Raw genomic sequence first — 15,954 nt, 5'->3', positions numbered from 1 at the left:
ATTTTAAAATTATTTCAAATTAGGTTCAGATTTTAAGGATAATTTTAAAGAAGGTCCTCCGGCCAATCGCGTAACGCCCTGCCTTCCTCTTAACAAAATTCTCGTTGCATGTTCCGTGTTGAAAGAAATATATCACGAGATTTGATAAAATTCGCGCGCGACGTGATAATCGTGGCGCGAGACACGGAGCATGCCACGAGAATTTTGTTAATATAAAGGCAAGGCGTTACGCGATTGGTCGGAGGGCCTTCTTTAAAATTATCCTTAATATCTGAACCTAATTTGAAATAATTTTAAAATCATTCGGAACTGGTATTTCCTGAATGTTTCACTATGCAGACTGGTCTTATATTTAGTAGAAAAATCGATAAAAAATCACTTGATTTTCTACTTCACCCTCCCTTTAAACTGTTATAGATTTTAAATGAATGAAATTGTATTCTATGATTGTAGATTTGTTATCATAATGTATAGATGTATTTTGGGGTAGTGTACACTATTTTTGAAAAATTTAAGTTTAAATTTAGTTATAATTTAATGAAATGAATTTAAATACTTATCACAAGACTGTGAATCAAAAATTAAAAAAAAATATATATATACATATTTTTAAAAAAATTGTTGAATTAATTATAATTAACTTCCCCAGGGCCAAGTTCCCACTGTATTTCAACAAAGAAGATTTTTATTTTCATTCCAAAATGTTTCCCCGATAATATCACAATTAACTGTTAAAATCTCTTTAGCTTCCTTATTAACTGTTACATCTTTCTTGGACTTTCTATAAACAATGGTCCCTTTCCGATACAATTCAGGTAAGTTATTATAATTCACATTAAACTGGGAAAACAAAATTTCATTTTTGTCTCCGGCCAAAGTTCCACTCAATCTTTCTTCCGCTTGTTGCGGTGTTAATCCTCCTTGTAAAACTAAAGCCCAAAATGTCGTATTGTAAAGATTATTTATATGACAATCAGCTTGTCTCCAACTCAAATAATCTTTCAGAGTCTTTTCATTTGGATAAAGGACAACCCTTCCATCGAACGAAGGTGGATATTTTAAAGGTGTATTTGGGAAATATTTAGGCCAATCAAAGACATAATTTGACGTGAATATACTACAAACACTACTCATTATTTTGCTAGATCGCCTATTATAAAGTTCAGTGTTTTTCTTAAAAATTACGCTATATTCGTCACTTTGGCCATAAGCTATTATGGCATCGCAATATTCTTTTAAAACTTTTCTAGCACAACTGTTCATTAGTTCTAAGGCACGCGTATCATTTGGTTTGGTAAATTCGTGTTTTTCGGAAAACTTATGAAATGATCGCCCATCCACGCGAACAACTATAAAACATTCCGGTACGCATCTGTCATCTAACTCAAATTTCCTTACATATTCAAATTTGCTGTTTGCCATTGTTTGTTTTGAGTATCGTGCAAGAAATTGTCGGAAACCTGTAAAATATATATTTACGCGTTCTTAAACCGGGATAGATTTAATTTTAGAAGTAGGAATGGAGAACGGTTAGTATTTACTTCAGTCCGACTTATAGACCACCCAGTATAGAGCCCCTCCCTCCAACACGTAACGAAAAGTTTAAATTATCTTATTGGCTCACTTAAACTACGTTTTGATGACGTTGCTGACGGGGACGGCGAAAAATACGCGTAACTTTTTTTTATCTCTGTCGCTATGACCCGCCTCTTCTTTCATACCCCCCCCCCTCGTCCCGTGGAAGGGGGTCCGTCCGGGACTTTGACGAGCGCCTACATTACTCTTTTCTCCATTCCTACTTCTAAAATTAAATCTATCCCTGGTTACGGTAACAGAACCACCCCCTGTATTTTGATAATTAACGCGAGTAATTAAAATTACCAAAATTTAATTGTTTCAACCCGCGTTTGTGCAAAAACCTTAAGAAAACCATGAGATTTTGTCCCTCAAATTAATTACAGACGATCTAACAGACAGAAGATTTTTCGTTAAAACGAGCTTCTACTCCATACAAAGATTATGCCTCCTTGCTAAGAATGCGGAAGCAGCAAAGAGAATATAAGGGAGGAGTGGAAGCTCTCCCGCTCCACAAGCGTAAATAGTTATGTCTCGCCTAAATTATACTAGCGGTACGAGCAGGCTGGGAAATAGCACACTTCCTCTGGTCCAAAACCAGTTTATTAATTGCTTGGACTAGTATTTTAATTCAATAAGTGGGGGTTACTGGTCCTCGGGACCAGTTTATTAATTGCAAATCTATTGGAGAGCAAAGGCTGGGACCAGTCCGGAGACCAGTAAATGATTTCAGACACTAGGGGGTCACTGGTCCAAAGGACTAGTTTAAAAAATATCCTTATTTCCCAGCCTGGGTACGAGGGAGTTTCCGGCTCAGTCGCGCCACCTACGATACCGTTTAATTTCTCAAACGGAAATGCCTCGGTACTGCGCATTGAAGATGCGCGGTAGAAAAGCGTGACCAGATTTTCCCCTCTTTCCACTCCTCCCCTATACTCTCTTTGGAAGCATTTTGTAAAAATTTGCGAGGGGGTCAAACCGGTCGCGCATAATCAATGAATATGCAAATTACTCAATCATATGATTTGAAGGAGGCGGATTAGTTATTGCGTGTTTATGTTTAGCTTCTCCTTGAAAGATTGAGTTTAAGATTTTTATGATTAGATTAATTAGTTAATTAACGAACAGTCTTTGAAAATGTTTCACTCTGGCAGTGGTGAAGGGGAAGAAGATGTTGATTTCAACGTTACATCAACATCAAGGTTCGTTTTCTTAATCAAAATTAATTGAAATTAGCCACAGGTATTGGCTAAAGTATTGTATTTTATTATTATAGCACCAAGCTGGCCAGTTTGTTTTCTTTTGAGAGCCCAAAGGAACAGAGTTTAACATACACGGCACCTAAACAACCTAAGAAACCAGGTAAGCTAATTAAACTAATTAATGGATTGGATATGTATATGAAATGGGCAGTTAAATTAAATTAAATTAGTTATTATTTAATAGAGGAACAGAAAAGTACAGGTGGGACTAGCTCATCATCCTCAGTTCTGTGTGCAGTTGTCGTTCACGCATATAAATTGTAAGGGAAGAATAATTGCAGGCTATTCTCCGTTAGTTATAAGTTAATTAGTGTAATTTTAATTAAATATTAGTGAAAATCAACAATATGCCTCTCAAGGAAAATTAGGTGCCGCAATAATTGCAAATCATGATGCTCCTTCTGTGAGTAAAAATCATTAGCATTAATTTGTCAAAATATGAGGGGGGGGGCTTGCACATTAGGAACTGCATATGGAGAAAATTGGTATAACCTGCTTTCAGTCCCAACACAGCCCACTCGATCACGCAAGTTGCACGCGCTATAGAAGCCCGCTCAATCGACCCTAAAAATGAGAATAACATAGGTTCGGTCTAAAATTCAAACCCGTCTGGTTTTAACATGGGCGTCTATGGGAGGGGACCAGTTTTTTCAACGTTTTTGACAATATTAGTGCATCTACTGGTTCAAATCTCTTGAATTTTTAATGAGACGTGTATTGAAAAGTTTGATATTATCCTGTAAAATTTAAAGCCTTCAGCTTTAATAGTTTTTTTTTATAAAAAATAAAAACCATCACATAGTAGAGAATTTTGCCCCTTCAATTTCTCTACTATGTGATGATTTTTATTTTTTATAAAAAAAACTATTATAGCTGAAGACTTTAAATTTTACAGGATAATAACAAACCTTTCAATACACGTCTCATTAAAAATTCAAGAGATTTGAACCAGTAGATGCACTAATATTGTCAAAAACGTTGAAAAAACTGGTCCCCTCCCATAGACGCCCATGTTAAAACCAGACGGGTTTGAAAGTTTAGACCGAACCTATGTGACGCGCCGTATTCGCGAGTTAACATGTAAAAAAATCCTTTGGACGGGCTTCTAGAGCGCGTGCAGCCAGCGTGCGTGATCAAGTGGGCTATGGAATCAGTCAGTCTTTTAATGCAACACTAACTTTATTTGTATCAATCCGCCTATGGAGAAAATAGGTATAACCTGCTTTCAGGCCAACTACATAAGTTTTTTTTAAACGATTTTAATTTTAAGCTTAAATTAATGTTAATTATAAACAAAGTATGGAAAGTGGCGCGTGATTATGCCTAATTCACTCCAGTTTAGGAATCAGTCTTTTAATGCAACACTAACTTTAATTAATTGTTTTTAATTCCTCGTTAGTATAAGTTAATATTATACAAAGGAAAACAACAGCATGTTACGTTTGCTACGATAAATCTATCATTTAACTTAAAGGTAATTAATTAATTAAGTCACACTTAACTTAAAGACGATTGGCATTGAATGAGGTGTCATATTTTAAGGTGCAACCCAACAAATACGCTAGTTTTTACGATGATCAAAGAGAAAGTTGGTCAATTTTATTTGATTCCGAACAAAATGGTGTCGATTTTGCCAAACAAATTGCTTTGGCAAAAGCAAATAGTGCTGGTGCAAATTTAAATAATGTTGTGGTGCAAGATTTAACATCGGGAGATGAAGGGAATGGGTTAGAACTCGGGGATTCCGCCGAAGTTAAATACTCAGGATGGTTGCTACAAAATCACGCTATTGGACAAGTAATTAATTACCACGCTTGAAATGGAAATTTTCTATAGTTAATTAAAGTTAACAGGGTTTTTAATTGTTATTTTTCGTCAGTTGTTTGACAGTAACAATGGTTCTGAAAAATTAATGAAGATTAAGTTGGGAAAAACAAAAATAATTAAAGTATGTTAATTTGTGATTGGACCGGTTATTAATTAAGGGAAAATTAAATTAAGGGAATTTAAACGTTTTAGGGTTGGGATGAAGGTATGATAGGTGTAAAAAAGAACCAAAAAAGACTTATAGTCATTCCACCTAATTTGGGATACGGAAATCAACAAGTGCCAGATAAAGTTCCCGCTAATTCAACTCTAATTTTTGAATTATGCGTTACAAAAGTAATTTAAATTTGCAGAAAATTATAATTTAATTAGCCTTATTCCTGATCAGCGCCACCTACCCATAGCGGCGACTTTGAGAACTACTGTAAGTGGCAAGCCAACCAGATGTCGCTAATATTGCAATGGGGGTCTTACTCTCGGGTCTTACCAAAAATGACGTCACCAGATTTTAGCAACATCTGATTGGCTTGCCGCTTACAGTAGTTCTCAAAGTCGCCGCTATGGGTAGATTGGCGCTGATCAGGAATAAGGCTAATTAAATAATTAAAAGGGAAACGTCATAACAAAATTTTAGGTGAAATCTGCCAAAGACTCTAGTAGATCAGCTACCCCAAATTCTAGTCAAGATAAGCAAGAGTCACTTTACGTTAAAAAATCTGAGACTTTAAAGACGGAGCAATTAATTTCGAATGTTTCATTGGGACCAGATGATTCGGTTAAAGCTAGGGGTGCTTCAATTTCGGAACAGCTTTCTCAGGTTTGCAAAGGATTTGCAAATTATACGCGCCGAGCTGTTATTCTTCTGACCTGTCCGTTTTTGTTAGCAGCAGAGTCCAAAAACTGAAAAAGCCAAAATAATTTCTCGAATGGCCAAAATGGGAATGCCAATGCTACCCATGCAAGGATCGCCTGTTGTGCATCAAAGTAGCGAGTCTGAAACTGAGGTAACTTACTTGGTTCGCGCGTAAACACTTAAGTTTTAGTTATAACTAGCTGTTACCCGCGGCCGTGAATAAGAAGTTAACTTTCATCAAAATGATATAGATTTTACTGAAGACTAATATTTTTGTAGCACCCTAGGAGCGAAGGCACTCGGCGTTGCCCGTCAGCCCGTCGGGATACATTTTTTATTATTTTTCATGCGGACATTATTTTATAAAGAACAGTGTTTAAGTTTAGGGAAGGCACTCGGCGTTGCCCGTCAGCCCGTCGGGATACATTTTTTATTATTTTTCATGCGGACATTATTTTATAAAGAACCGTGTTTAAGTTTAGCGAAGGCACTCGGCGTTGCCCGTCAGCCCGTCGGGATACATTTTTTATTATTTTTCACGCGGACATTATTTTATAAAGAAGGGTTTTTAAGTTTTTGGCCGCCATTTAAAAAGATGGCGACAAAACGAACCCGTAAGACCATTCAACCCGTCTATAGGTTAAAGGAAACCAGTGTACTAAATATTTGCGAAATCGGTTGAAACGCGCGGACTTTATTGCATAGAGAAGATTTTTTACATTTCTGGGCGCCATTTATTAAGATGGCGGCGGATTGGAAAAAATCTCTCTTAGTACGCGCCTACTACTTATGAGTAACGTTCCTGCAAATTTTCAGCCTTCTAGGGCAAGCGGTTTGGGCTGGGCGTTGATTATCAGTCAGTCAGTCAGTCAGGACTTTGAAGATTTTTATTCTTATGTTTTTAAAACGCTCTAGAGCTGTAAATGGCGGATGAAGAAAACCCTTTTTTAGATTAGAGATCTTAATTATTGTATCCTTCTTATCATATGAAAGATAAGCTCTATCATTCAATAAGTTAAACCAGAAGGGGATAATAGAAGAAGGATGCCACTCTGTATCCTCTTAATGCTTTAGTTATGTAACGTCATTCTTCCCAGGCTCCCCCTTCTAGTTTACTTTCCCGCTCATCAAACTACAAATGGGCATCGCACCGTGCTAGGGTGAATTCTATAGTTGTTTGGCACTAAATCCCCATCAATCATCCCACAAACCTTGATTGTCTTGACGTGGGACAAAATGCACAAGCGCATGCGTCTTGCCAAATATTTAAACGCTAATAGAGTAATGGTGAGGGAACTATTTATCGTGTATGTGATTCGGTTTAGTAACCTTGCTCTAAGTGTTCCGATGTTGGGAAGAGTGACGTTACACTCACCCCGCTTTGTGCTTGTACACTTCTCTCGAAGAGAAGTATTATATACTTCTGGTTAAACTTTGTAACACAGCGCGCATTTGTTGATTATAGTTATTTTGGGTTCAGAGGCCAGCGCAGGCTAATCTTCTCTCTTTATCCCTCCTTTGTTAGGATGATATGGTTAAACGGAGAAGTTTAACGTCGTCTCCTTCAGCCAGGGCATCTTCGCCTAAACCTATTATTAAACCGAGACCAATTAATCCTAGTATCTCGTCACATCCAGAAACACATTCAGTACATCAAGGTAAATTAAATTTCAACCGGGTTTGGTTGCATTAGCGAATATTTTAAGTTAAATATCGGTTTAAAACTTTTTCTAAAGCCATTCCGCCCAATACGGTACCACATCAACAGCTAGCAGTGTTCCAGCAACACTATCCTGTATGGTCTTTTCATTTTTTTTTAATAATAGGCCAAAAGAATAGGCCTAACTAACTTATTTATTTTCTTTCGTTTTTGTCTAATGTTTTTGCGTTTAGAATCCTGCTGGCATGCCTTACGCATATTCGTTTCAGCCACAACAGCCTATGGCAACCATGTTCACACATCCGGTGGCCCAGCCTCCACAACCTAGCCTTAATGATACACATTTACCGCTTCTAATGTCGGAAAACCGGACGCAGAATTCCGAAGTTCGTATGGTTCTCAGCAAGATTGGTGATAAAGTTGATATGGTTCTGAATAAAGTAAGTATATCAGGGTTTTCTTATACTTAGCTCTTGGTTGTTGCTGTTAAGTTACTTGCAATGAAGACCTTTCCTTGAGGCTATATCTCGCACCTGTTTCCTTTCGTTGTGGTAACGTAAACTTTAATTGAGGCAACCTGTTTCACATTGTTGCAATGAAGAATTTTCATTTAAACCATATCTTGCACCTGTTTCACATTGTTGCAATGAAGAATTTTCATTTAAACCATATCTTGCACCTGTTTCACATTGTTGCAATGAAGAATTTTCATTTAAACCATATCTTGCACCTGTTTCACATTGTTGCAATGAAGAATTTTCATTTAAACCATATCTTGCACCTGTTTCACATTGTTGCAATGAAGAATTTTCATTTAAACCATATCTCGCACCTGTTTCACATTGTTGCAATGAAGAATTTTCATTTAAACCATATCTTGCACCTGTTTCACATTGTTGCAATGAAGAATTTTCATTTAAACCATATCTTGCACCTGTTTCACTTCGTTGGAATAAAGTTTCTTGCAATGTAGAGCTTTCGTTGTGGCTATTTCTCGCACCTGTTTCGCTTTGTTGAAATAAAGTTACTTGCAATGAAGAACTTTCATTCAAACTACATCTCGCACTTGTTTCGCTTTGTTGCGGTAAAATGAACTAATTGCAATGAAGAACATTCGTTTAGGCTATATATCGCACCTGTTTCACTCAATTGCAAGACCTTTGATGGCTCATTTGCTTTCTTTTGCGCAATTTTTCGTTTAACCTATAGTTGGACCAGGTAAAGTCCAATCAAGTACCAAACCAATCCATGATGCCTTATATGGATTCAACCGCTTTGGTTCAAAATATCGAAAGAATAGTTCAAGAAAATTCAAAGTGGAAACACGATCTTGAAGAGAAAAATCAAAAAATTCATACGCTTAACGAGAAAATTTGCGTTTTATTAGAAAAAAACCAAAAGTAAGTTTGAAATTTTAATTTTATTTTATTTTATTTACATTAACGCGTAAATTTATAGCGAGATTACATTTTAATCATCTATAGGTTAGTTGAGGAAAGTAATTACATTATGGAAAAACGCAGTGATACCTTTCAGAGTAGTTCAGTTCAATCGCAATCGAGGCTAGTCACTCTAGAAAGTGAAAAAGTAATAATTAAATTAGCGTTTTACGATAAACAGGGATAGATTAAATTTTAGAAGTAGGAATGGAGAACGGTATGTTAGTATTTACTTCAGTCCGACTCATAGACCACCCAGTATAGAGCCCCTCCCTCCAACACGTAACGAAAAGTTCAAATTATCTTATTGGCTCACTTAAACTATACGTTTTGATGACGTTGCTGACGGGGACGGCGAAAAATACGCTATTCCTTTTTACTTCTGTCGCTATGACCAATCCGCCTCTTCTTTCATACCCCCCCCCCCGTCCCGGGGAAGGGGGTCCGTCCGGGACTTTGACGTGCGCCCAGATTACTTTGTTCTCCATTCCTACTTCTAAAATTAAATCTATCCCTGCGATAAATTTAATAGGAGGTAGTTAAAGTTATCTATGTATATATATCTACTTTAGTTAAAAATCTCTGAAGAATTAACGGAGGCTTTGTCTCAAATAACGGAACTTAAACTTCGTTTGGCCAAAACTCAAAATGAAACCCAAACTAAATTAGAAAATCTTTCGGATAATTCTGAAAAATATCAAGGAAAATTAGAAAAGTTACAGAAAGAACTTCAAGGTTCGTTTAAAGGGAGGGTGAAGTAGAAAATCAAGTGATTTTTTTATCTATTCTTCTACTAATTATAAGACCAGCCTGCATAGTGAAACATTCAGGAAATACTTCCGAATGATTTTAAAATTCAAATTAGGTTCAGATTTTTAAGGATAATTTTAAACAAGGACTACCGACCAATCACGTAACGCCCTGTCTTTTTGTTAACAAAATTCTCGTGGCACGTTCCATGTCTCGCGCCACGATTATCACGTAGCGCGCGAATTTTATCAAATCTCGTGATAAATTTCTTTAGGCATGGCGCGTGCCACGAGAATTTTGTTAACAAAAAGGCAGGGCGTTACGTGATTGGTCGGCAGTCCTTGTTTAAAATTATCCTTAAAATCGGAACCTAATTTGAATTTTAAAATCATTCGGAGTTGGTATTTCCTGAATGTTTCACTATGCAGACTGGGCTTAAAATTGGTAGAAGAATCGATAAAAAATCACTTGATTTTCTACTTCACCCTCCCTTTAATTAAAGAAAAAAACGTATTTGTAATTAACTTTTTTTTTTTACGCAATCACAGAAAAAAATGTACTTTTACGCCAATTAGAAGATAATTTAGAAAAGGCTGAAAATTCTAAAACTTCTCTTACTAGTAAATTAGAAATTTTAGAGACGCAACTTAAAAATGCCGAGAAATCTAGCGAATCTCTTTCTAAAGTGAGATTGAAATCTATTTATTTATTTAATTAGCTTGTTTAATTTTTAATTAATGTAGGCCTAATTGTTTTGGGTTTCTCAAAGAATTTAGAAAATAATAAGGAGGAATTGTTAAAAAAACGTGAGGAATCGGAGGAAGAAATAATTAGGTTGAAAGCTAAATACGAAGTACGTTAATTAAATTAAATTTTTTTTGTGTTAATTAGTGCTTGGGTACTGTGCAGTTAATTTTAGCTTCGGGCGAAGGGTTTTAATTATTAATTGCGCCTTAATTTGCTTACAATTTGTGTGAAAAATTGCGTTTTATTATTATTATTTTTTATGGCTGCCAAAGGAATATAAGGTAGAGAATTAATTGGCTTAATTGCAGTAGATTTATTACGTGTTTTTTATTTATTTATTTTTAATTTTCATTACCGCTTAATTTTAATTATTGAGCTCATTATTACCGCCTTGATTAATTAGGAAGAAATTGATATATTAAAGAAAAAGATATCTGACGAAGTTGCTAAACAATCGGAGGTAGTTAATTATTTCGGCTTAAAAGGGTTAATTGCTAATTAAACCGCGATTATTGTACGTTTAGAAAAATAATGATCATTGGAATGATGAGAAAAAGCAATTAGAAAATGAAATATCTAATTTAAAACAACAAATTAGCGGTTTACAAGCGCAGAAGGGTGAACTAGAATTAAAATTAAGTAGTCAGAATGTAACTCCTACAACGACGACATCTTGGGAAAATAAGGTTAGTTAGTTACTTAGTTTTAATCAGTTATACCAGGGATAGATTTAATTTTAGAAGTAGGAATGGAGAACGGTTGGTTAGTATTTACTTCAGTCCGACTCATAGACCACCCAGTATAGAGCCCCGTCCCTCCAACACGTAACGAAAAGTTTAAATCATATCTTATTGGCTCACTTAAACACTACGTTTTGATGACGTTGCTGATGGGGACGGCAATAAGTACGTAATTCCTTTTTACCTCTGTCGCTATGACCCGTCCGCCTCTTCTTTCATACCCCCCCCCCCTCGTCCCGGGGAAGGGGGTCCGTCCGGGATTTTGACGCGCGCCCACGTTACTCTGTTCTCCATTCCTACTTCTAAAATTAAATCTATCCCTGGTTATAGTTATCGTAAAAATTAGATTTTAATGGGTTTTTTTAATTGGTATGGTAATGTTCTTAGCTTAAACGAGGTATGACAGCCTTATACCGTTCATTACAACAAGAAATTGAAAATGGTGCCTCTTATGAGGGGGAAGAAGTGTTGCAATTGGTCTTGCAATCAATTAGAGTAAGATTGCATAATTAATTAATGGGTTTTAATTAGGTTTTATTTTTATTTAAAAATACTATGTTTGTTCTTCAATGCAAATTGTTTAGACTGTTACAAGTGCATTGTTAGAAAGCGAAGTAACGCAGAGTGCTGCTGTTAAAGAAGAACTTAACAATGCAGTTCAGAAAACTGAAGAAAAAGGTGAATTTTAATCGTAATTAACAGCTAGCATGCAACGGGTTAAACGGGAATTAATTAAACTAAAAACAATTTAATTGCATGAAAATTAATCCAAATTTGAATAAATGAATTAATTATTACATAAGTCTCAACAATTTTTGGCTTTGTTTATTATTTACATTTTCAGTGGAAGAGAAGCAACAGGAAGTTAATGTCGACGTAGAAAAGACGAGTGTTGATGAAAGTACTTTAGTAAATAACGAAATTCCTAATCAGGATGAAATTGACAGTCCGCAAGTAACGCAAGAAACTACAGTTGAAGACAGCAAAGGTGAATATTAATTATAATTATGTATTTTTTGATTAATGTTAATGATTAAGGACTTGGGTTGGGTTGGGCGAAGGTAAAGTGCAGCCTTGATTATCCAATCAGGTGTCTTCTTTCATTATAATTCCACTCTATATAGAAAGTTCTCCGCCATTTTGAGGGTAACGGGAAATGCTATTCTTAAGCAGGGTTCGTACGGAACCTGGATAACCTGGAAAACCTGGATAAGTCAGGGATATGAAAATTAGGGGAAAAAGTCAGGGATATGTCAGGGATTTAAAAGTTTTCCCTAAATAGTCAGGGATATGTCAGGGATTTTGTTTGGCACATCAAACCATGCTTCGAGCAATGCTAAATATGAGACAGGTGTGATGAAGTGGGCTCTGGTAAACACCTTAAAATGGTCAGGGATATTGCCAAAATTTGGTCAGGGATAACCTGGAAAAGTCAGGGATTTTCTATGTAAAAATTTCGTACGAACCCTGTTAAGCCACCAAGCTTCCTCTGTCACACGCCCCATTTTATAAAAATGCGTAAACACATTAGTTTTATAAATAAAACCAAGAGTTCTCCGCCATTTTGAGGGTAACGGGGAAGTGCAATTCTTAAGCCACCAAGCTTCCTCTGTCACACGCCCTATTTTATAAAAAAATGCGTAAACACGTTCCTTTTATGAATAAAACCAAAAGTTCTCCGCCATTTTGAGGGTGGCTATTCTTCAGCCACCTTAATCCTCTGTCATGGCCCTATTGTATATCAATGCTTAAAAACGTTCCTTTTAGGCCTAAAATGAATTTTCAGTTGAATGAATCAACTTTTCAAGGGCTGAACCAAGACCCAAAGAGGCTGTAAATAAATACATTGATATCCACGAATGAATTAATGATAATAATAAAAATCATCCAATCCCCGATCCATTAATCCTTTTGCTTATACCAATTGAATGCGCTGAATCAGAACGTATGCGAATTGCGAACCCATTTCCAATGCAACCTTGTCTGTTATTCCCCCGTTTAGGCAAGATTGAGGATGTTCCAACGGTGGCTGAAAAAACATCAACGGAACCGAAGATAACTCTTCCCATTTCTTCCGAAGTACCTAAGGCTTCGACAAAAATTGAATCTGTATGTATTATCACGCACGCACGCCTTCAATCCCTAAAACGCCCCCCAAAATTTCAATAACACGCAATAACTAACCCATAAACATATTATATGTTTTATGGGTTATTGCACATTGCCAGATTCATATGGCATTGCTTAGTTTACAACTGACTCGATCCGAACTTTAGTTCTTGAGCGACCTGCTGTGACCAAAGCATGATTATTATTATTTTTTTTTTCGTGTTTATGGCAACTTAAATTTTAATTATTAATTAATTATTTATCCGTTAGTTGAATATGCTATCCCCCATTAACCTGCTTGCGGTGGGGATTTCTATTTTCATTGGTAATGAGGTTTCTTTGAAATATTTCGTGGTTTTATAGAAGTGCTACTAGATTAATTAATAAGTTACATTTTGGTGTCAAAGATACATGTGTATTCTTTTTATTCTGGATTTGCATGAGAGTGAAGTGTTGTGTTTTGAAATGATGAGTAAGACTTTAATTTGAGCCTAAAGTTTTCAAGTTTTTTGCAAATTAATTAAAGGTTTTCTGTGTTTATGTGAAGACATTTTCTTTCTCTCCCCTAATAACTTGGTGTAGGTGTAAAGCTTTTAACATAACTAGTAACACTTTTATAAAATGTTATGTGTTTGGTGCCTTGATTCAAGCTTAGAGTTTATTCATGATAACTTTAGCCAATATATGGCAGTTTCATGAAGAAACTAATTAAAGGGACTGTGAAGAAGGCGTTGGCGCCATGGGTGAAAATTATTTGAAATACGTACGTCACAGGCCAAATAGAGTGCTACCACGAAGCTAGGGGGGAAAAACTGTGACGTCAATATTGGGTCCCGAATTTGTATTGCCCAAGCTGACGACGTCTCGCGACTGCCAATATGGTCGCCTGAAAATAAGGTAAGAGATAAGAGCATGTGACGTCACTACAAAGTTCGTGGTAGCACACTATACTCCACATGGACACTTAGTCCTTGTTTTTTTTTGCGAGATTGCAGCGCCAATTCTCCGAAAGCTATAGTTTTTGAAATAAAACTAACCACTCATTTCCTCAGTCACGTGACGTGACTATGACGTATTTCAAATAATTTTACCCACCCACTTATGCCGACTTTACAGACCTTTTAAGCCTTTGTTCATTAATTCCCATTCTATCTCCTCTGACTTCTTTTCTCTTTCATTTTTCGCGCCATTTCTTTTGGGGCAATTAAAATAAATCCCCATTCATTCTGTGCACGCCATGTCATACAACATCAGCTGTTGCAATCGCCGCTTTCTCCTTCTTTGGACGCTGATGACCCCAAGAAGAAATACCTTTTCTTTGACACCAAGACAAAGGTTAGCTTATTTGCCTCCTACAATGTGAAATGTTGAGGATTGGGGGGAAAAACACGTCTCAACATGAACAAACAACATATTTCGTCGTAATTCATTGTCCCTTTATGCCTAAAAGTAGAAATTGAAGTAGAAAGACCTTGAACTTTGACCCACGTCGTGTGTCTTCATATGAAGTAATTAGTACTATTTTTGCCCCCCAGACTTGGAGGCCACAACCCCCACCTCCCCCATTATTTGACGATGACGACGAGGACGAAGATGATTGGCTGAAAAATTAATTGATTTTAAATGGAATATAATATTGAATTGGAGTCTTCCAGAGATCTGCATTCTGGGATATTATTATATATTCTTTGTTTTTCCTTTGTTGTATACTACACATTGTATTTTTCGGTGCCCATGTGCTAAAATGTTAAAAAAAAATTCATTCCAATAATGATTCTTTTCTTATAAAATTTATATAGGTTTATTACAAAATTGTACATATAAATATATATATTAGTGATTTAAATTTTAAACAAAAATGGTATATTTGGACCCTACAACTAACTAACTAACTATAAGGAAGATTTTTTTTTTCACAATTTTTGCATAATAAAAAGTAGAGCTTATTACTTTTTCTCTCAAAATTTTGACTGTTTTTAATTTTTTCAAGGTTTTTTGGTTTTCTAGTTCCTCTACACTTCTCCCACATTTAAAATAAATACGTTATATTTTAAAAATTTCCGCCTTATGGCTTCAGTATCCCTTTAAATGGACCATAATAATTTAATAAAGCCCATCCATTTTTTTCTTTAATTTCTCATTTTAATTTTAAAAGATGGCGGTTGTTTCCAATTCCCGCTAAATCATTTCGTTCCGTTGGTTGGGAATTGGGGGGGGGGGGGTGTTGCTACGTATTAGATAACAGAATACGTCACTAAACCTTCGGCTGCGGCAGACGCGGGTCTTGGCCGCTTGGCGATCAAAGGTCAGCGAACTAACAGAGTCCCAGGCCTAGGCCCGTGTTATGATTATGTATGTAGTAGGCCTAGGGCTCGGAGTTAACATAGCTCGAGTTGAGAAATAATACAGTCTACAGTTACACGGGTTACGTCAGAAGATGAGATACCAGCTGTTGACTAATGTATGTAGTTAAGCCTTTTGTCATCCCTATAACGGTATGTTCATGGATAAAGAATGCGCGTGAGGAAATTTGTTTTCACGCTATAGGATCAGCAACTCCCTATCTCCAAAAGCGCATAGATCAGAAAGTGAAGAACATTAAACCTTTCCAGCCTTTAGCAACGGTATTCGTGTAAAATGAGAAGCAAGGGGGGACAGAAATGGGTGGTTGGTGAGCCTCGTTTTCAACTACCAATCGAATCAGAGATATATTTGGTCATCGTTAATGTCACGTGACAAGCGGAAAGTAGTTCGCGATGGTAGCGGCTCCTGGGGATAGTGGGGAATACTATTGAGAGATCGGCTGCTTAACTAGGCTTAACGGTTGTTCTTTAGCGCTCTTTCGGTTCAATCGTCGTGGAATTTTCAAGTTTCGTTAAGTTGAATTTTGATATTGTTTTTCATGCATTCTATTGCACCTTTAAGTTTTCCGTCTTTATCAATCAGGAAAAAGTCATCCTTTTCGTAGCTTTCTAAAATGTTTGCTAAATTC

The 15,954-nt window shown here is 36.3% G+C and overlaps 2 protein-coding genes and 1 long non-coding RNA gene across 9 annotated transcripts in view; 1 reads left to right on the top strand and 2 right to left on the bottom strand.

Moving 5' to 3' along the window:
• Positions 1-223: 223 nt before the first annotated feature.
• Positions 224-1,980, bottom strand: THG (tRNA-histidine guanylyltransferase). Of its 3 annotated transcripts, none has more exons than XM_089870094.1 (2): positions 1,882-1,980; positions 224-1,460 (listed from the first exon to the last, which is right to left on the bottom strand). In XM_089870094.1, the coding sequence occupies exons 1-2, from the start codon at positions 1,931-1,933 to the stop codon at positions 670-672; spliced, it is 843 nt and encodes a 280-aa protein (XP_089726220.1). In that variant the 5' UTR covers positions 1,934-1,980; the 3' UTR covers positions 224-669. The 3 variants fall into 3 exon arrangements, with proteins under 3 accessions (XP_089726220.1, XP_089726222.1, XP_089726221.1); XM_089870096.1 differs by lacking the exon at positions 1,882-1,980 and adding an exon at positions 1,542-1,846; XM_089870095.1 differs by lacking the exon at positions 1,882-1,980 and adding an exon at positions 1,625-1,846.
• Positions 1,981-2,554: 574 nt separating this feature from the next.
• Positions 2,555-14,926, top strand: LOC149690532 (FK506-binding protein 15-like). Of its 5 annotated transcripts, none has more exons than XM_089870071.1 (26): positions 2,555-2,777; positions 2,852-2,937; positions 3,022-3,097; positions 3,171-3,240; positions 4,237-4,311; positions 4,380-4,634; positions 4,717-4,785; positions 4,857-5,000; positions 5,299-5,481; positions 5,552-5,668; positions 7,043-7,175; positions 7,254-7,312; positions 7,411-7,617; positions 8,387-8,577; positions 8,662-8,764; positions 9,189-9,351; positions 9,915-10,051; positions 10,136-10,219; positions 10,517-10,573; positions 10,638-10,799; positions 11,241-11,348; positions 11,438-11,531; positions 11,698-11,841; positions 12,856-12,962; positions 14,217-14,297; positions 14,498-14,926. In XM_089870071.1, the coding sequence occupies exons 1-26, from the start codon at positions 2,713-2,715 to the stop codon at positions 14,573-14,575; spliced, it is 3,048 nt and encodes a 1,015-aa protein (XP_089726197.1). In that variant the 5' UTR covers positions 2,555-2,712; the 3' UTR covers positions 14,576-14,926. The 5 variants fall into 5 exon arrangements, with proteins under 5 accessions (XP_089726197.1, XP_089726196.1, XP_089726199.1 ...); XM_089870070.1 differs by having other exon boundaries at positions 5,549-5,668; XM_089870073.1 differs by lacking the exon at positions 10,136-10,219 and having other exon boundaries at positions 5,549-5,668.
• The window catches only part of LOC149690502 (uncharacterized), a 285,407-nt gene continuing 283,238 nt past the window's right edge, over positions 13,786-15,954 (bottom strand). Inside the window, exon 2 of the long non-coding RNA XR_016383752.1 lies at positions 13,786-13,907. This is a non-coding gene — a long non-coding RNA (uncharacterized LOC149690502). The remainder of the gene's footprint in view (positions 13,908-15,954) is intronic.

Source organism: Phalangium opilio, unplaced genomic scaffold, assembly GCF_054372755.1.
Source record: "Phalangium opilio isolate 3A_F unplaced genomic scaffold, DU_Popi_V2 ptg000031l_1, whole genome shotgun sequence".
Taxonomy (NCBI): domain Eukaryota; kingdom Metazoa; phylum Arthropoda; class Arachnida; order Opiliones; family Phalangiidae; genus Phalangium; species Phalangium opilio.
This window is presented reverse-complemented; position numbering and strand designations above follow the sequence as displayed.